General features: G+C 62.6%; 3 protein-coding genes across 3 annotated transcripts; 2 read left to right on the forward strand and 1 right to left on the reverse strand.

The window, feature by feature from the left end:
• Positions 1 to 1,368: 1,368 nt before the first annotated feature.
• FAM131A (family with sequence similarity 131 member A) lies at positions 1,369 to 4,964 on the forward strand (the record flags this gene model as incomplete). Its single annotated transcript, XM_079539513.1, is given in 8 exon segments — positions 1,369 to 1,471; positions 2,895 to 2,987; positions 2,990 to 3,024; positions 3,455 to 3,548; positions 3,634 to 3,816; positions 4,263 to 4,391; positions 4,515 to 4,555; positions 4,557 to 4,964. Coding segments are annotated over 8 exon segments (1,086 nt in total).
• Positions 4,965 to 6,310: 1,346 nt separating this feature from the next.
• Positions 6,311 to 7,438, forward strand: LOC306949575 (heat shock protein beta-7-like; the record flags this gene model as incomplete). The annotated part of the gene is made up of 3 exons (XM_079539542.1): positions 6,311 to 6,437; positions 6,960 to 7,111; positions 7,226 to 7,438. 3 exons carry the CDS (start codon positions 6,311 to 6,313, stop codon positions 7,436 to 7,438), a joined length of 492 nt encoding a protein of 163 aa, XP_079395668.1.
• Positions 7,439 to 7,855: 417 nt separating this feature from the next.
• CLCN2 (chloride voltage-gated channel 2) lies at positions 7,856 to 18,213 on the reverse strand (the record flags this gene model as incomplete). Its single annotated transcript, XM_079539772.1, has 24 exons — positions 7,856 to 8,047; positions 8,121 to 8,207; positions 8,280 to 8,384; positions 8,461 to 8,499; positions 8,885 to 8,935; positions 9,497 to 9,570; positions 9,638 to 9,743; positions 9,816 to 9,973; positions 10,058 to 10,191; positions 10,260 to 10,473; positions 10,661 to 10,771; positions 10,885 to 10,954; positions 11,241 to 11,396; positions 11,474 to 11,558; positions 11,661 to 11,762; positions 11,844 to 11,928; positions 12,005 to 12,130; positions 12,676 to 12,754; positions 12,827 to 12,904; positions 12,986 to 13,119; positions 13,446 to 13,574; positions 13,654 to 13,785; positions 14,102 to 14,258; positions 18,037 to 18,213. 24 exons carry the CDS (start codon positions 18,211 to 18,213, stop codon positions 7,856 to 7,858), a joined length of 2,781 nt encoding a protein of 926 aa, XP_079395898.1.
• Positions 18,214 to 18,975: the final 762 nt, after the last annotated feature.

Here is an 18,975-nt window from a genome sequence, read left to right on the forward strand (position 1 = left end):
AAGGCATCTTTTCACCTTAAAACTGGAAATAAAAGAACATTGCTAAATAATGCCCCGTGTGCCGCTATTGCCGCCTGGCCCTATGCCCCCTGTCCTTTGTCCCTTGCCCCCTGGGTTGGCATGGGGATACCCCATGGAGAGCCACCCCAAGGCAGATGGTAGGTACCTCCCTCCTGGGGCTGGGAGGGAGGCATGGGCTGCTCAGCACTCTAGGGTTGGATGTTCCTCCGTGTCCCCAGACCCTGCTGTTCATGGGGCACAGGGGGGAACGGGCCTCAGCACTAACACATCGGGGACAATTTCCCCATTCCCAAGCACCATGTATCCCTCTCCCTGTGGGCATGGAGGTGGCAGGAGCTGGAGGGTCTGTTTGGAGCAGTTCTGTGGCAGGAGGGGAAGCGATACAGTAGGCTGCTCCTATGCTTTCTGTCTTGGGGGATTTTCTCTCTGCACCCTTTGCAGTCTTGCAGTGGACATGGAGGCAAGGCTGGATGATGGCTCGGGGATGCAGGTCACTGTGGGGAGTCCTGGGGTCGAGGTGGCCCCTGGTGTGGGGTTGGCTTTATCTGGGGCTGGTGTTGTCTATGTTGGGCTGCTGCTTGCTGAGTCACCCTGGCCATAGCCTGGAGGGCCCAGAATAATAACCAGAGGCTGTTCCCCAGATTAGAGGCTGATCTGGCCGAGCTGCAGCCCTGGCAGCGCTTAATGCTGGGAAACATTTGGCAGGGAACGGCTGAGCAGGGCTCCTGGGAGCCTTGGCCGTAGGGCTCCCCCTGCCCAGGAGCCGGCGAGGTCCGAGGTCCCTCGGGCCGGGGCGGCACCCGGCAGTGCCGGCAGTAGGTTCCAGGGTGAGCAGCCCTGTGCCTGCGGCGGGCAGCTCGAGGTTTGAGGCGTACAGTGCGGCCTCCAGCTCAGCTCCGCGGGGCGCCGGTGCCGGAGGGTCCCCCGCTCTGCGGCTCTCCGGGGTGCCCGGGCTGCTCTCTGGGGCGGGCGCTGTCCGCGGTGCTGGCACGGCGCTCTCCGCGGTGTCCGGCCTTCTTCCCATCCTCCTCCTCCTCTTCCTCGTCTTCCTCCCTCCCCCTCCTCCTCTTCCTCCGCCCCCCCTCCCCCTCCTTCCTCCATCCTCCATCTGCCTTCATCCCTCCGCTCCTCTCTCCTTCTCCTCAGCCTTCCTCTCCCTCCCTTCTTCCTCCTCCCTCTCCTCCTCTTCCTCCCCGTCTCCCCGCCTCCCCTCTCTCCCTCCTCTTCCTCCCTCAGCAGTGACGTCTCTGGACGTGCCCGGTACCGGCCCGGCTCACAGCACCGTTCGGGGCTCCGGGCCCGGTGTCAACGTCCCGGAGGGGCTGCGGGCACCGCCTGGGGCCGCCCATGCGGTCGGGGGGCGATGCGGACGGCACGGAGCCGGCGGTAGTGCCCGCACCGGGGGCCCCCCCCGGGAGCATGGGCTGCATCGGCTCCAAAACCACCATCGGTGGGTGAGCGTCGCCGGGGATGGGTCTGCGGGGGAGGGGGGGGGGGGGGGGGCGTGTTTGGAGGCCGAGGGGGGGGGGTATAGGGAACGTACAGGGTCTTGGAGGCGTTGCATGGTTATGGGTTATGGGGAGGCTGCTTTTGGGGATGCTAGAAGCTTTGGGGGTGGGGCTGATGCGGTGAGGATAGTGTGGGGTGGTTGTGGGGTGTGGAGAGTTGTGGGGACTGTAGGGTCTGGGGAGGGGGTGCAGAGAGTTATAGGTACGCAGTAGAGGAGGGATATGGGGGATCTCACGGTTGCTGGGAGGCTTGGGGAATTTATAGAGGAATGGGGGTCACTGGGGGGGATATGGAGAATCTGGGGGTAGCGGAGGACTTGGAATCTATAAGGGAGTTTTTGAGGGGGCATAGAGGACTTAGGGATGCTGCTTGAGAGGAGTCAAGGGGCTCAGGGAGGGAGTGAGGACAGAGAAGGAATGATGGGTAGGTGGGAGCTATGCAGGGCTGTGGGGGAGCCATGGGCTGTTTGGGGTTCAGGGGTTGGGCAAGAGTTTATGGGCTAGGGTATTTCTCAGGGGCCTGTGGGGGTGTGGGAACCTGTGAGAGTTGGTGGGATTACTTGGGCTCTGGGGGGACTATGGGGGGCTGACAGAGGTGGAGGTAATGGGTGGTTGCAGGGCTGAGTGGTGACCCCAGGCTGCGGCTGGTACAGGCATGGTGGGGCTGTCCTGGGGGTGGCTATGCTGGGGGGGGTCACCCAGGGGTGCCTCTGCCCATAGCAGATTGGGGGGGGGGGGGGGGGGGGGGGGGGGGGGGGAGGGGGGATCAGCAGCTTCCCCTGAAGCCAGACTGGTTGAGGAGCACTCTTTGCCCCCTCCATATCCCACCCCATGGCCACCTCACATCAGCCCGATATGCCTCAGAGCAAGGAAATGAGGCTCCTCCCCAGCCCCTGGGGTCCACTGCCTGGTAAGGAGCTGTGGTGCATTGGGAAACCCCCCCCAACACCGATACTGGGGCTGTCAATGCTAGGGGGGGTGGTACCCCCCTGTTTAGGGCCGTAGAGCTGATGCAGAAGCAAACCCCCCCATAACAGCCTGTCCCAAGCTCCCCAAACCGTAAACTCTACCCCAACCCCATCAGCATCCTACCTGCCTTGGCCCCATCCCAGGGACACCCAGCTGAGTGCCGCCACCCGCACTGTTCCCACCCCATCCCCGTTCCTGGGCGCGTGCATCCTGAGCTCCCACAACCCGGGCCAAGGCAGGCCGTGTTCCCACTCCTGGTGCCAGCCTGGGTGCCGCTGACACAGGCGGAAGAGCTGCCTGGCCGTGAGTCACCCAGTGCCGCAGCGCCGGCGCTCCATGCAATGAGATGCACCCGGCCTCAGCTGGGCAGATGGAGGCACTGAGCTCTCCCCGCAGTGGCCGTGGACACGACCCTGTGCGTGGAGTGGAAGGAGGTGAAAGCACTGTCCCCGCTGCGAGCCGCCCGACCGGCCCCGTTGCCCCGCCTGTTGCGCAGGCCTCCTTCGACAGCCAGGACTTCCTCGAGGTACCGCCGCACCGGGGCCCCGCTGCCCGCCCTGCCCGGCCCCACAACCGGCTCACAGCCGGCTCTGACGTCAGCCCTGAGCTGGGCTGTATCCTGGGAGAAATCAGTCCACGGCGCCGCGTTGCCATGGCAATACGAGTTGTTGCGCGCCTCCAAATCCCACATCACTTCCCCATGGCCGTGGGCACGGGGATTGGGAAGGGATGCCCCAGCACAGCGGGTGCACCAACAACCTTGCACATGTGTGTGTGTAATGCGTGAGCCGCGCTCGGTCGCACCAACTGCAGAGAGCGGAGCACATGTGCATATATGCAAGTGTACAGGCACAACAGCTGCATGCGCATCAGTACAAGTGCACGTGTGTATCACCACAGCAATGGGAGCGGGCACTTAGTGCATGCACAGCGTGACACCCCTGCCCACACCACAGGTCAATGTTGAAGACACTGTCGAGATGCTGCCCAAGTCGCGGCGTGCGCTGACCATCCAGGAAATCGCCGCCCTGGCCCGCTCCTCACTGCATGGTAACTGCCCTGGGAAATGGGGGCAGGAGGGAGGGCGGTGGGGTCCCTGCATTGTCCCTGTGGTACTGATATGGCGTTGCTCCAGGCATCTCGCAGGTGGTGAAGGAGCATGTGACGAAGCCAACGGCCATGGCGCAGGGCCGCGTCGCACACCTCATCGAGTGGAAGGGCTGGTGCAAACCCGTGGAGCCACCCGCTGCGCTAGAGAGCGCCTTCAACTCCTACTGCCACCTGAGCGAGGGCGAGCAGGAGGCACGCTTCGCTGCAGGTGGGCACTGCGTGGAGTCTCCGTGCATCCATCCACCCATCTACCCATCCATCCATCACCATGTCCCCACTCATCCATTCACCCCCATGCCCCTGCACATCCATCTTCTATCCATCCTCCATCCGTCCCTCCCATGTCTTCACCCACCCACTCATCCATCCCTCCTTCCACCCACCCACCCAAACACCCATAATTCTTCTTGTCCCCACTCATCCATTCTTTCTCATCCCTCCATCTATTCCCATGTCTCCATCCACCTGTCCCCATGTTCTCATTCATCTGCCATCCACCTCCATGTCCCTATCCATCCATCCATCCTTCCCATGGGATGAGATGCCCTATCCTAGGCATGCTGTCCCTGCTGTGCTGATGTCCCCCCCATTCTCACTGCTGGCTGTGTGGGGATTTGTGCCACCTCCCACTGTGACCACACTGTCCTGTGCCAGGCGTGGCAGAGCAGTTTGCCATCGCTGAGGCCAAGCTGCGTGCCTGGTCCTCAGTGGATGGGGATGACTCCAACGACGAGTCCTACGATGAGGACTTCATGCCATCCTCAGAGAGCTCCCTGCCAGCCGGTGAGCACCCTGGGGACTTGTGGACTGGGGACGGTGTCCTGCTGCCAGGACTTCCCATGGTGCCATCATGGGGCTGGCAGTCATTGGGGTTCCTGGCTATGGGGCTGACTGCTGTTCCCACAGAGCATCATCCCGGTGCGGCGCTGCTGCGGGACCTGCTGCGGGGGCCACTTGTGCCAGCTGGGAGCACGGCACGGCTCCTGTGAGCCTGAGAGTGACTCGTCACGCACACTGTCCCCCGAAACCCTCTGCTCCAGCCTCTGCAGCCTGGAGATGGTGTCCCCCTCCGAACTCACTGCCAAACTGCTGGGCTCCCTGGGGGGTGAGCTGCCCCCCCCGAGCAGCCAAAGTGCCTTGCGGGGTCTGGTATGGCCCCGCTGCCAGGACTCGCTGTCCCCCATGCCCTATGCCGAGGCCTGCCTCTCGCCTGCCGAGGACGAGGTGGTGCTGAGCAAGGACTTCACGCTCCGCCGCAAAATCTCTGATGTTGCCTCCTCTGGGGTGGTGTCACTGGAGGAGGAAGAGGAGGAAGAGGATGAGGAGGAGGAGGAGGAGGAGGCTGAAGAGCCGTGATGCCCTGCAGGGACTCTGCCTCTCCCCAGCACCGTGCCCCCCAGGACTGATGGGACCTGAAGCTGTGGGGCTGGCTGTCCGCATGCATCCCCTCGCCACCCCTTCGTGGGCACTGAGCCCCCCCACCCTGTTGGCACAGCTGAACCTTTCTGGGCTAAGCCCACAGTGCCCCCACTCTGGACCAGGGCTGGGGGTGGGAGTTGGGGCACAGAGGCTCTTCTTGCTCTCTGATGAATTTTATACTGTGAACTGCTGCCTTTGGACACGGGGTTCAGGAGGGGGCCAGGGGGGGTGCCGATGTGCCACGGTGATGGAGGTTTCTATGCTTTTGTATGCATGTGGAGGCTGACATGGGGAGGCTGCAGGTGGGAGTGGGATGGGCGTGACACCCCCCCCCTGGGAGTATCCCCAACCAGCCCTATGGTGGGGGCCCCCAGGTCTGCTGTGGGCCAACCCGGGAGGTGTGACAGGACCCATGACTGATGTCCCTGTCCCCAAGTTGCTCACCCCTAGCAGGGAACCAAGTGCCTACACGGAGGTGGTCGCCCCCCCTCGTTGTATCTGGAGGGCTGACACTCCAGTACAGGACCCCCAGCTGTCCGGGCACACCGTTTGGGGGAAGGAATGCCAATTTTCATTGACGCTTGCCCTCCCTTCCTGCATGGCACTTGTTCTTGTGGGGCCACTTGCCCACTGCATGCCACCCCTTGCCACCCCCCCCATCCTTGCACCCCCCAGTGCCCTTTGCTCCCATGCTGCCACACACCCCCAACTCTGCCCTGTGCCACCCAGTTCCTGTCGTGGGACCCCCACCTCTGCATGACCAAGCTGCCGGGGGAGGCTGATGCCACGGTGAGGGGCTCCCTGCCCCCTGACCCCTGTGCCACCACCACGTATAGGGACATCAGCAACCCAGAGCAGGACCCAGGGATCCTGGCCCCAAAACCTACAGTGGGATGGGGGAGAAAGGGGTATTTGTGTGCATACACCTCTGAGGGGTATGTGCACATGGGTACATCTCCATGGGGTGCCGGAATCTACCCCATGCCAGGGTGCCCCTGCCCCTGCCTCCATCCCACCTGCCCTCCAATAAAATCAGTGGTGTGAGTGCTGCACAGCTGTGTCTGCTTGCAGGAGAGGGGCCCTGGTGGGGTGGCAGGATGGCGGTGACAGCAGCGTCTCCTGCATGTCCCCCCATTGGGTGATAGAGAGGCCTCGGCCGTTATCTCGCATTCCTGGCCAGGCTACCGGGCTAATTATGGGCATGTGGCAGCAGGCGCCTGGCCATCCCCCTGCCCTGTGCGGGGTATTGGGGACAGGTTGGGCGGTGGCAGTGGCACAGTGACATGGCATCGCTCAGCTCGGCTGCTACGTACCGTGCTGAGCACATCAGCACCTACAGCCAGGGGCTGGGTGCCGGCGAGCCCCGCTTCGAGGGGGAGCGGTACCACTACGACACCTTCGGGTACCCAGGTATGGGGTTTGGGATGGGGGACCCCAAAATGCAGCCTGCTGCCCTGTGCTCAGGCACTGCCAGCCTGAGTTCCCCACGGACTGTCCTGCATCTCCCCTCCCACCCCCCCAGGTAAGTCCCTTCAAGGGCTTCCCAGGGTCGCCAGGCTCACGGTGATCCCTGTTCTCCCCTCCCTAAATCTTACAGAGCCTCTCAGTGCCCCCAGACACCCCCATGCCTCTTTCTCCCCCAGCCCCAATCTTTCTGGGTGCCCTTACATCCCCCCGGCCCCTGTGCACCCAGATCCTCAAGGTGACCCAGATGCTCCCATTCGCCCTTCCAGAGCCCTCACAACAACACCCACCCCCCCCCAGCCTTCTTTCTCCAGACTTTTCTGGCCATCCCTATGTGTCCCCCTGTCCTCAGGCCACCCCATATTCCCTTCCCCACTTCTCCCTGAAGTCCCCCCAGTGATCTTAATCCCCCCAGCTCCCCCTCACCTCCCACTCTCTGCATGTTGTGCCTATTCCTGATCCCTGCAGGTTCCCCGGGCACCGTGTGCCCCTACACTCTGGGCACATGGGTGCAGGTGCAGGGTGAAACCTACCAGGTGGTGGCCGACGTCAGCCAGTTCGATCCTCCTGACATTGTGGTGACCACCTCCAACGGCCACGTTGCTATCTGGGCTGAGAAGGTGAGGACCCCTTCCTCCCTCCCCAAAAATACCATCATTTGTACCTGGCTAACTGGGAAGCAGCCTGCTGCCCGCCTACCACACATGACCATTTGGTGCCACTGTGCCATGCAGGTGGCAGAGGACGGCACGGTGTGCGACACTTTCACCCACCAGTGCCGGCTGCCTGAGGACACGGACCCGCTATCGGTGAGCTGTGCCCTGACCGACGCCGGCATGCTGGTCATCACCGCCTGGCGCCGTGCCGCTGCCCGTCCCGGTGAGACGCCGCAGCCGCTGTACCGCAGCGAGGCAACACTGAGTGCAGGGACGGCACGGGGACAGTAATGGTGACTGTGCCCTGGGGCTCAGTGTCCCCTGCAAACCTCCATGCTCTGGCAAGGTGGCTGTTTATAAAGTTCTTTAATTAAATTAATATAAAAATCTCTGTATTTACACAGGGGGATGCACAGTGGAGGGGTTGCAGGGTCCCCATTCCTGGCACCGAGGCACTGGGAAGGCGGCGACGACCTCTCTTGTCCCCATGTCCCTCGACCAAATGCTTAGAGTGCCCATGGGGGCTGTGGCCGTGCTGGGAGGCGACGGGGCTGGGAGGGGGCAGAGGTAGCAACAGGGGAAGCCTCGGGGCATGGGCAGGTTGGGGGGGCACCTGGCCGCCCCATGGCACTGAAAGGAGGATGCCCATGTCCCCCATAGGGAGCCCCCGCAGCACCCCCGACACAGGGTAGGGGTTTGGTGTCACCGTCACTTGCTGGTGTCCCCATCATCAGGGCCGGCCTCACGGGGCATGGGGTGGTGCTGGTGACGGTCCCAGAGCTGGCGCAGGTCGGTGGTGTCCAGCTCACCCGCACTGGTGCTGCTGCGGCGGAAGCTGGCGAGCGGCGGCAACACCTTCACCCCCTTGGCGGTCAGTGAGCCTTCGATGGCTTTGCGCAGCTGCGGGGCACCCCAGTGTCATCAGTGGGCAAATGGGGTATCCCTGTCCCTGTGCTCTGCCCCCCATCCTCACCTCCTTGAGGGACACCATGCCCACCAGGCGCCCGATGCTGGTGACGTACGCGTGGTCCAAGCCCAGTAGTGAGAAGATGGTGTGGGTCTGTAGGAAAACAGGGGGCTCAGTGGGGTACGCAGTGGGGAATTGGGGTGGGGGGATGCAGCAGGGACCCACCTTGTGCAGAGAGGTGCGCTCCACCAGCTGGAAGGGTGCGGGGTCAATCTGGGCGCTGCTGAAGTCCACATTCTGCTCCAGCTGCTGCTCTTCCCAGTCCAGGATCTGAGGCACAGGGAGCACGCTGTGGGACTCAGCCCCATGGCACAGCCCCAGAGGCAACCCCCTGGCCTGGGCTCACCTCTGCCGGCGTCATCCTGTCCCCCAGGTCCAGGTCCTCCTGTGGGAGAGGTGGGGTGACACCGTGCCTGGTGTGCACAATGGGGTGACGTGGGAGGATGTGATTGGGCATGCCCAGGTTGTGATTGGTGGAGAGAATGCAGCCTGGGTTGTGATTGGTGGAGGAAAGTGAGGGAAATTCGATTGCTGTGATTGGCTGAGAGGATCCATGCTAAGATTGGCCGAGCAGATTTGGGATTGAAAGTTCCCGCGCCCTGATTGGCCAAGCAGAAATCGGGACGCATCTGAGATTGTCTACACAGACACAGACCAAATGTGGTTGGCCAAGTGGAATCGTGCCAGGCCATGATTGGTTGAGAGGATTCAGGCTGGCCTCCAATTGGCTGAGAGCAGCTCTGCCCAGGCTGCCATTGGCTGCAGCTTACCGTTACGGAAATGCGGACGTGCTTGGCCTTGCGAGGGGCCTGGCCCTGCGCCTGGCACCATGCGGGAGAGATGGTGTTAGGGGGCACGGCATGGAGGGGGGCCAGGCTGGGACAAGCAGAGACAGGATGGGATGGGATAGGGCAAATAGGGATGGATATGGGGTGGGTCAAATAGGGATGGAATGGATATGGAAGGGAAGGGTCAAGTAGGAATGGGATGGAGTGGGATGGGATGGGATGAGAAAAGTTAAATAGGGATGGGATGGGATGGGATGGGATGGGATGGGATGGGGTGGGATGGGATGGGATGGGGCAAATAGAGACAGGCAGGGTCAAGTGGGGAAGAGACTGGGACAGAAAGGGTCAAGTAGGGATGGGATGGGATGGGATGGGATGGGATGGGATGGGATGGGATGGGATGGGATGGGATGGGATGGGATGGGATGGGATGGAAAGGGTCAACCATGGATGGAAAGGGACAGGCAGGGTCAGGCAGGGGAGAGAGACGGTGATCAGGATGGTAAGGGTTAAATAGGGACAGGAAGGGCCTGGAGAAGGGATGGAGTGGCATGGGATGGGAGTAGTCGAGGACAAGCAGGGATGGGTGCTCACCTCAGCAGGCTCTGCAGCACTGTTGGCACAGAAGAGGCTCTTGAGGGCGATGCTGGAGCTGTCGGTGGCACTGGCTGCAGGAAGCAGAGGGGTCAGCGTGGGGCAGCGGGCTCCCAAGGGGGCTGTGGGGTGCTGAGTCACCTGGGGGGCTGTCGGCAGGGACGCTGGGCACCCGCTTCAATGCTGGCTTTAGGGGCTTGCGGGATCCGCTGCGTGTGGGAGTGAAGGAGGAAGCTTCAGTGCTGATCTGTGGGAGGGAAGGGATGGGGTCAGGGAGGCAAAGACACCTTGATGGGGGGACCCAAGGGCGGTCCCTCACATGGAAGCAGACGCTGGCTTCGGAAAACCGGCGCCCGTCATCAGCGCTCGCCCATGTCTTCTGCCGCAGGGCCTGGAGCCGGCGCTGGGGATGCAGCTGGTGGCCCAGCAGGGCCCCCACCTGTGCCCTTTCAATGGAACCCAGCAGGATCATGGACTCTGTGACCGAGAGGGGACACGTTGCAGGTAACAGCGCTGCAGGGACATTGTGGAAAGATGGAGAAACTTCCATGTGCCTCTTACCTGCTGAATCCACCAGTGCCAAGCTCTTCATCTTGGTGCTCTGCAGCACATGCTGCAGGTCCCGGTACTTGCAGTTGAGAGAGACGTAGGGGACATCCCGCACCATGATGTCCTCCACCCGCATGTTGTATTTCCTGCCCGGGGAAATGCCCTCAGCACGTTGCCACAGAGCGCTTGTGGTTGGGGATGTGGGGACACTCACTCATGGTGCCCCCAGCCCAGCTCAGGGAGGTAGGGCAGCTTCTTGATGCGGATGATGCTGTCGTAGAGGGAGGGCTGGAGGCTCTGGGCCACCGCGTTGGCCAGGATGACAGCAATCATAACGGGCAGGATGTGCGAGATTTGCCCCGTCAGCTCGAAGACGATGACGGCGGTGGACACAGTGTGGGTAACAGCACCCGACAGCGCGGCCGCCCCTGCCAGCCCCAGGAGACATGGGCAGCTGTCTCATGGGGCTGTGTCCCACATCCCAGGGACATCCTTAGGACAATCCCATTGATGGGAGACACTCAGGGACACCAGCAGCTCTCTGGGAGGGGGATGGGAAGGATCAAGTAGGGATGGGATGGGATGGGATGGGGATGGGAAGGGTGCCGTGCTTACCCACCACGGCGTAGCCCCCTGGCACGATGCGGTAGGTGTTGCTGTCGGTGTGGATCCCATCAGGGAACCAGGCTGCCATGCTCTCCCCAACGAGCCGCCCAAAGGCTGCCCCTGCCCACAGAGGGAGACTGTGGAGGCCATGGGCCTCTCCCAGGTCCCAACCCCATTCCTACACCTGCGCCATGTCCCTCCACCAGGAGACATCAGGTGACCCTGTCCCTCACCAATGACGAAGACCGGCATGAAAGCCCCACAGGGCACAGGGATGGTGGTAGCCAGGGCTGACATCCAGAACTGCATGGGGGATATGAGCACATGTTAATTGCCATCCCCTTGGGCTGGCTCTCCTCCAGCACCAGCCCTAGAGCAGGAAGCTGGCATGGCACCACGCCAGGGGCACCCTGCCAGCACTCTCTGGTGGCACCCCAGCTGCTCTCTGCCAAGATCCCCTTGACAGCATATTCGTGGCACCCAGCCACCACGTTGGTGGCCGCAGGAGCAGCCACCCACTGTCTCCCAGGAGCACCTTGGTGGCTCCCATCCAGCACCTCCCTGGTGGCATGCGGGAGGATGTACCCACCTTCATGAGGATGAAGACAACGAGGGTGATGAAGACGTTGGAGCGGGGATGTCGCCAGGCCTCCAGGATGCCCATGTACTCAAATTCATCATTGGGCTCCTGCTTGGCCCACGTCCGGTTGTCAAACAACGTCACCAGCGTGTCCTTCTGAGTGAGCTGGGGACAAAAAAGTGAGCTTGGGTCCTGGTGGCCCAAAGGACCGGTGCACTGCTCCATAGCCACACCATAGCTACCTGTCCAGCCATGAACTGCCCAAAGCCGGGTGGGAAGGTCAATGTGGAGATGAGAAGTGTCACCAGGGCAGGGAACAGCAGGCGCCTGGCAGGGTGGCATGGAGGTGGTGACACTGGTGCAATCCCATCCCTGCCATCCCAGAGGGGACAGTTGCTCCCATGATGGTAGGGACCACTGGGCACCTACTTCTTCATCAAGAAGCGATTGATGGCCTTCTGTCGGCGCATGCACTGCACAATCTTGCGGTTGAGGTAGACAAAGAGAGCACCACCGAAACCGCTGGCGATCCTGGGCAGAGGTCGAGGCTGAGTGCTCATGTCCACCACATGGGTGTGGGATGGAGACACGGGATGGGGCAGACACACTCACCCAATGACGGCAAAGGCGGGCAGTTCCTGCAGGTCAAAGGGGAAGTCGAGGCGGAAGCGGGTTTTGAAGAGCGCTGTGATGGTTTCTGGGGGCACGGTGGATGTGAGCGGGGCTGGGTGGGGGGACCCTGGTGTCCCCAGCCTCCCACCCCACGGGGGTACCTTCATCTTTGATCCAGACAGCCAGCACGCGGAAGATGAAGGCGCTGAAGGTGGCGGCAAAGAAACCACGCCAATAGTTGCGGACAGCAAAGAAGGTGGAGGTGACCTCAATGCTGAACAGCACGCCTGGCAGTGGGAGGAAGGACGAGAGGGAAGAGAGGAGAAAGGCAGGCAGAGCCCAGGTGCCTGGCATGCTGTTCACCCAGAGCCCCATGGCCATGCTGCAATTCAGGGCTTCTTCAGCAAAGTGCACAGCTGTCTGTGCGAGCGAGAGGGCAGTGCAGGGATGTGGGAAGTCATGGGTAAGGGGAGACAGATGGCACTGGGCACACACATATGGATAGACAGATGGATGGATGGGGCAGCTCAGCACACACAGGACAAGGAAAGAGTCAGACAGCACAAACCTATGGGCAGGGCTCAGCAGGGCCAGAGTGGGGAGCTCCCTGGAGTGCAGCGCAGTGCAGTGGGGGAGAGGACGAGATGAGATGTTACACCTCTAGGAGGATGGTGCCTGCTTCTCCCTTTATCCTCTGCCCTGTGGGCACCCCAACTAGTGGTGCTGCCTCTGCTGTGCCCAGCCAGGTGGGTCCCTGTCCTCTGCCTGGTACTCTGGGTGGGATCCTGCTGACCTTTCTGAGAGCAAGGGGTATGGGCTGGGGGGTCCCTACCTCCAATGGGGGCAGCGAAGCAGCAGCCGACACCGACAGCACAGGCAGCTGCAAGCATTTCAGTGTTCCTTGCCTCGTTCTGCAGGTGAGCATAGGCTGAATCAGTCCCAGCACTGCTGGAGTTCCCCAGATGCTATCCATACCCACTCACCTCATAGATGCCCCCAAAGAAGGAGAGGAAGCGGCTGAGCAGGGCTGCACACATGCTGGCAATATGGACAAAGGGACCCTGTGGGGACAGCAGTGGGGGCTGACGTCGGTGCCCCCCACCCAGCATGCTGCCTGCTCCAGCCATGGGAAGTGCCCTCACCTCCTTGCCCAGGGGCATGCCGCTACCCAGGGCACACGTCAGCCCAATCACCTTGGCCACGAATGTCTTCAAGGTGAGATACTCCTTCAGGATGACACCCCGCAGGATAGTCTTCATCTCAGGTATCCCTGAGCCTGGCAGCATGGAGATAGTCCTGACCCATAGCCATGGGGAAAGCCCTGGTTCTGTAGACCTGGGGTGCTCCCTGATACACTGTCATAGGGACCCACGTGAAGCCTTTCTCACAGTGCAGGTGGGACCCCTGGGAACATCCCCAGACCATGATGGGACACCCCAACACATAGCCCTGCAGGGACCTCAATCCCACACCCCTGAGAGACCTTATAAAGACCATCCCTTGGACCTTGGAAGACCCCAGCCCCATAGTCTAGGTCACCCAGATTGTTCACAACCCACAGCCCCAGGGAGCGAAGACCCCATTAGGACGCATGCAACTTACCTACAGCCTGTGGAGCGAGGATCTGGGTGAAGCCAGCTGAGAAGGTGATGAGCACAGTGGGGTAGGTGACCCAGGCCAGATACTGCAGCATCACATTGGTGTCCAGGCCCCCATACATCCACTTCTGAGCTATGGGCACAGCGAGTTGCGGGCAGCAGGGGATGCGCTGTTGTCCTGGGATGCCCATCACCCATCACTGCCCACTCACCTTGGAGGCAGGTGGCGATGGCAAAGTCCATGGCCCAGCTCACCAGCGCCATGACCAATCCCAGGAGGATGAGGAAAACCCAGTCCTCGCCCACCCTGGCGATGAAGAACCTCTGGCACCGCACGGCACAGCCTGCAGGCACAGCACAGGCTTAGCGCCGGGGACGGGCAGAGCAGCACAGCACAACACGCCCGAGTGCCGTCCCTTGGCACAGCCCCAAGCTGAGCTGCCAGAGGGCCCCGTCCCTACTGCTGCCATCCGGTTATTTCGGGCCATTGTGTCCCCGCAGGTGGCATTGTCCTCGGCGCCAGTGTCCCATGACAGCAGGAGAAACCCTACCCGCAGTGGCGGCAGCTGGGCGGGCAGTGGTGCCCAGAAGAGCATGCAGCTGCCTGGCCACCGTGCCAGGGGGTCGGTGTCCCCCCCGATACGTCCCCATCACCCTTACCACAGCAGGGGGCACAGCGTCCCTGGCTGTACTCCAGCAGCTCAGAGGGGCGGCGTGGCCGTAGGGTGCCACTGTCCTCATGCTCCTGTTTCAGCCGCAGCCGGGCTGCCTCATCCTTGGCGAAGGTGCCCAGGTCCTGTGTGTAGCGGCCATACATCTGGGGGAAAAAGAGTAGGAAGGGGAATCAGGGGGTTGGCACAGGCTTCTGGGCTGCAGGTGGAGAACCTGAGGCAGGGAAGCGGTGGACACAGTGCCAGCGCCGGGGTGGGGATCAATAGCAATTGTTTCATCCACGCACCCAGCACAGTGCCTGGCCCCACTGGTACCAGTCCCCAGCCCTGCCCAGGTGCTCCAGCCATGGATTGGGCTGCAGTGGGTCGGTGAAGGCATCCGGTGTCAGGAACACAGCCAGGCTGGCAGGGAGCTTCGCTGAGGCCCAATATTGGGAGTTGTGTCTCATTTTGGTGCTATTACATGGGTTGGGATCCCCCCAAGGTGGGCACATATGTTCCAAGCTGAGCCCATGAGAGCAGAATAGGGCAGGGCACACTCTTAGCCCCACAAAAAATTGGGCATCGACACTTAGGGCGTGAGGCACACAGGGACACTGTGGCCACTCGGGTGGCATATGGCACGTGTCCTGGCCCCTGGCACTGCCCCCTGTGCTCACTGTGCCCTTCCTCCCTGCCGAGCTGGGGGCGCTGGTCCCGCACTGGGGGCACTGCCAAGGGCTTGGTTGCTTGGTTTCCGCCTTGCTCCCCCCGCCATGACCTGAATGCCAAGCGCTAGAGGTTGGCTGGGCACAAAGGGAGGCTTTAGGGCCACGGGGGCCCTTGCCAAGCTCCCACGTTGGGGCGACGTGAGCCTCATGCCGATGCATGCCCGCCCGCTGTGCCGCACGTGGCTGCCCCACAGCCCCTATCCCGGCACAGTGCCCAGCGGAGGGGCTGTGGCACGGGTGGGCATTGTGCTTGGCACGTGCTGGCTCAAGCAGGGATGGCATAAAGGTGAATTTCTCATGGGGCATTGCCCAGATCCCTCCGGCCAGGAGCAGAATGCAGCCAGTGTGGCGCCAGGTGGATTCTCTGCTGTCTGATACCTGGGTTAGGTTCGGCCCTGGGAGGGGAGAGGGAGGGCACAGCCGTGTCCATCACCAACCCCAAAACTTGTGCACGGCTCTATGGAAATGTGCTGGGGGCTGCAGCTCAGCCTCCTCAGGGGCTGCATTCAGCATCGCATGCCAGAGGAGGACCCCAGCCCTGCACGGCACTTGGCGTTCAAAGGCTCCCTTCGGGCGAAGCTTGTTTCCTCTGGAAGAACAAACGGCTCCGCACCCCAGGAGTTCTGTTGTTCTGCCAAGTGCCTGCCTCCCCCCAGCCCTATAGCTCCCCTTGTTCAGGATGGGGGCACTCTCACCAGGCTGAGAGTCCCCCATATCCCCTGCTGGGGGGCTGGCACATTGCCTCATGGGTTCCCAGCAGGATGCCCCTATAGCTGGAAGGGATCCAACCTGGCGGGGGGGGGGGGGGGGGGGGGGGGGGTTATAACCCCATTAGCCCCCAAACGCACCAACCCTGCTTAAAAAGAGGAAAGGGGCTGTGCCACACCGTGCTGCAAACCCCATAGCAGAGCCCAGCTGTCAGTGAGGGCCAGCAGTCCATTCTGCCTTCCTCCTCCTCCTCCTCCTTCTACTCCTCCTCCTCCTCCTGCTCGGGTTATTTTTCCACAAAGGCCTTTTGAAACACAAACAGCCCCGGGACTCCGGCCTCCGCCGCGAAGCAGCTGAACAATCACAGTGCCGGGCAGGCAGGGAGCGGGCACGGGGCGGGGGGGCTGGCGGGGGGCAAGCAGGGACGTGGGCACGGGATGAGGTCTGTATTTTGGGACTGCGTATTTGGGATCTGCCGTGCTGTGCCCCTGGGCTGTGCCAGGCAGTGGTGCCTGCTGTGCCTGGGTGATGCGGTGTGCGGTACGGCTGCTGGCATCGGTACTGCCGTGTCCCCAAGCCACCCTATCCCACGGTAGATGGGGCACTGAGCACCCTAGCATCAGTGCCCACAGCCTTGGCTCATGGTGCCAGTTGACATCCCCCCAGAAAGTTGCTCATGGGGAGTTTTAAAGGTGGGGAACATGGGGAGCAGGGACCCCAGCTCTTGGGCAGACGGAGAGGCCGGGGGGGTCTGTGTCACGCTGCCCGTCTTAGCTGGGATCTAATCGGCTCCACAGTGAACAAGGGCAGTTTGTCAAGCTTAATCTTCCTCACTGGAGGCCTTTTGGCACATGGGGGGCACAGGGGGTAGCAGGGACCCCAGGCACCCTTAGCACCAGGTGGTTCCCACGGGCACCTGTCCCATGCAGACTGCGGCCAGAGCCCAAGCCTGGCAGGAGCTGGTGGCACTGGGGAGGGCACCCGCCCTCCTGCTTGGCACGGGGGTGGCTTTTGGAAGCCAAGCACGAGGCTGCGGGATGGGTGCCCATACCCAGCCTCGCCCACGTGGGCGGCAGGAGCCCCGAGGCCATGGGGATGGGCACCCCGAGGTGTGGGTACCTCCCTGACCGCAGGTGGGAGGGCAAAGTCTGCTGGCACCACAGGGCTGCCCTGATGCCAGCCTTGTGCCTCTGCCCTCCTGCGGTAAGCGTGCTCGGGAAGAAGATGCAGAGGGCACCCGGCACACAGGGCCTTGGTGCCATGTGCTGGCTGGGCATGACCTGCTCAAGGCTATGCAAACCCTACAGCTGTGGGTGCCCAGCAGTGCTCAGCCCCTTCCCTGCCCTGCCTGATGGCCTTTGCCAGGGCAAAGTACCCGTTTACTGAGCCGCGCCGGGCACCGGCCCAAACAGACCATGGAGAAGTACCTTTGCCCGCAATGTCAGAGGGCTGTGGGCAACGGAGGGACTGTGGGCACAGCAGGCAAGGAGGACACCCTGAGATGCCAGCAGGGAGGCCCGGAAGGTGACAGTTGTAAACATGGGGCTAAGGTTGCAGGCGGGGGAGATATGCTATCTTGGGGACAGAAAGCTGGGGCCGGGCACAGCATGGAGGGTAAAGGGTGCCTGGGTGGTGTGGGGTACTTATGGGGGTCACACCGCTCTGAGCTGAGGGCACGCTGCTGGGGAAAGGTGTGCCCGAGGGTCCCACCACGGGGCTGGGGGCTCCGATGGGTTTCCCTATTGCTGTGGGGCTGCGGGGCGGCACCGAGCGTCCCCCAGCGGCCCCCAGATGGAGACAGCCCTCAAGGCTCGGAGGACATGGTGGGATGAAGCAGGCGTCATGGGCGCTGCTCCTTCACAGAGCTCCTGGAGAGGGAGTATCACCCAAAACCGCCCCTCTCCCCCGCGACGTGCTGCAGTGCCCGGTGCCCCCCGCCGTGCCCGGTGCTCCCGGTGCCCGGTCCCGACCGAACTCACCAGGGTCTGCTCGTACTGCAGCGCCCGCTGCTCCGCGCTCTCGGCGGAGGCCATGGCGCTCCCGGTGCTCCCGGTGCTCCTGGCCGTGCCGGTGCCGGTGCCCGCGGCAGCAGCAACTCCTCCCGGGGCCGTGCGGGGCGGACCTGGGGCATTGCCCGGGGGAGGGCCCGGCCGCGCTCCGCCTCCGCCGCTCCGACGGCGGCACCCGGCACCGGCACCGGGCAGCCCGGCACGGACCGAGGGGACGCGGGGTGGGGGTCGCTCAGAGCCCTCTAGCCGCGGTGGCCCTGGGGACACGTGTTTCCGTTCACGGGCACCTGGTGGGGTCTGGCAACAGCTTTATTGCAGGGTTTGGGGTTTGAGCAGAAAGCACCGTGCCCACGCCCAGCCGCAGGGTCAGGGTTGGGGAGAGGAGAGCCCAATGTCTTGGCACCGCCAGCAAGGAAACAGGAACCGGAGATGCGCACAAGTTGTGGACACCCCAGCACCGCGAGGACCCATCGGAGGTGCCTGAAGAACATTCTTACCGTGGCACTGCCAGCATCAGAATGGGTGCCCAGAACACGCTCTTCACTGCTGGGTAGCAGAGGCTCAGTCCTCTCCGCCGGGACGCAGGAGCACAGCTTGGCACTGGTACTCCTGGGGCAAAGCGCTGCAGCGTGGCACAGTGGCTGCTCTCCCTCCGGAGCCGCCGGCATCTCCATCTTACCACCTCAAAGGGCTCTGGAGCTACTGGGGCAGTTGGAAAGACTGAGCTTGCCCTCTCCCTGGCGACACAGCATGACACGCTCAGCGACGATGGAACTGTGGCACTGCTGGGCTGATGATGTGGGACCAGGAACGCGCTGGTTTGTGCTGCCCAGGTGCCACCCTCCGCGTTGACGTTGGCACCCCCAAGGGTGGATGACAATGGCCAGGGACGGGGTTGAGGTTTGCCCTGCACCACCCTGGGAGGGTTCATCGCCGGCCGTGAACCAGTTTGCGGCGGGCAGGCGATATGTGAACTCCCCATTTATTGTTTCCCTGGGCACTGAGTCCCCTCCTCATGCGTCAGCTCCTGGCACTGCCCCACGCATCCGGAAGGAGCCCTATGCCAGGACACGAGTGCTGCTGCCAGTGGGCCACTGGCCGCAAGGTCACCACTGGCGCTGCCCCCCTGCTGGCCACGGCACCATATGGGCACATGCGCAGGGGCTGGGACACTTCAGCTGGCACCAAGGACTTCATGCCCACCCTAAATGCCACCATGCCATCCTCCTAATGCTCTGGTGCCAGTCCCTGGTGTCAAGACAAGTACCGGTGCAACCGGTCCCAGTATAGTCCCAGTATATACTAATGCTGCCCAGCATCATTGTGCCAGCACATCCAGTGCCATCCCAGCAGAGCCCAGTGTTACTTTGCCTGACTTAGATCCCAACCCTGGCACCTTTGCCATAACAGGGGTGCTGGGCTCAGAGCACTGCATC

Source organism: Tetrao urogallus (assembly GCF_951394365.1).
Source record: "Tetrao urogallus genome assembly, chromosome: 9".
In the NCBI taxonomy this organism is placed as follows: domain Eukaryota; kingdom Metazoa; phylum Chordata; class Aves; order Galliformes; family Phasianidae; genus Tetrao; species Tetrao urogallus.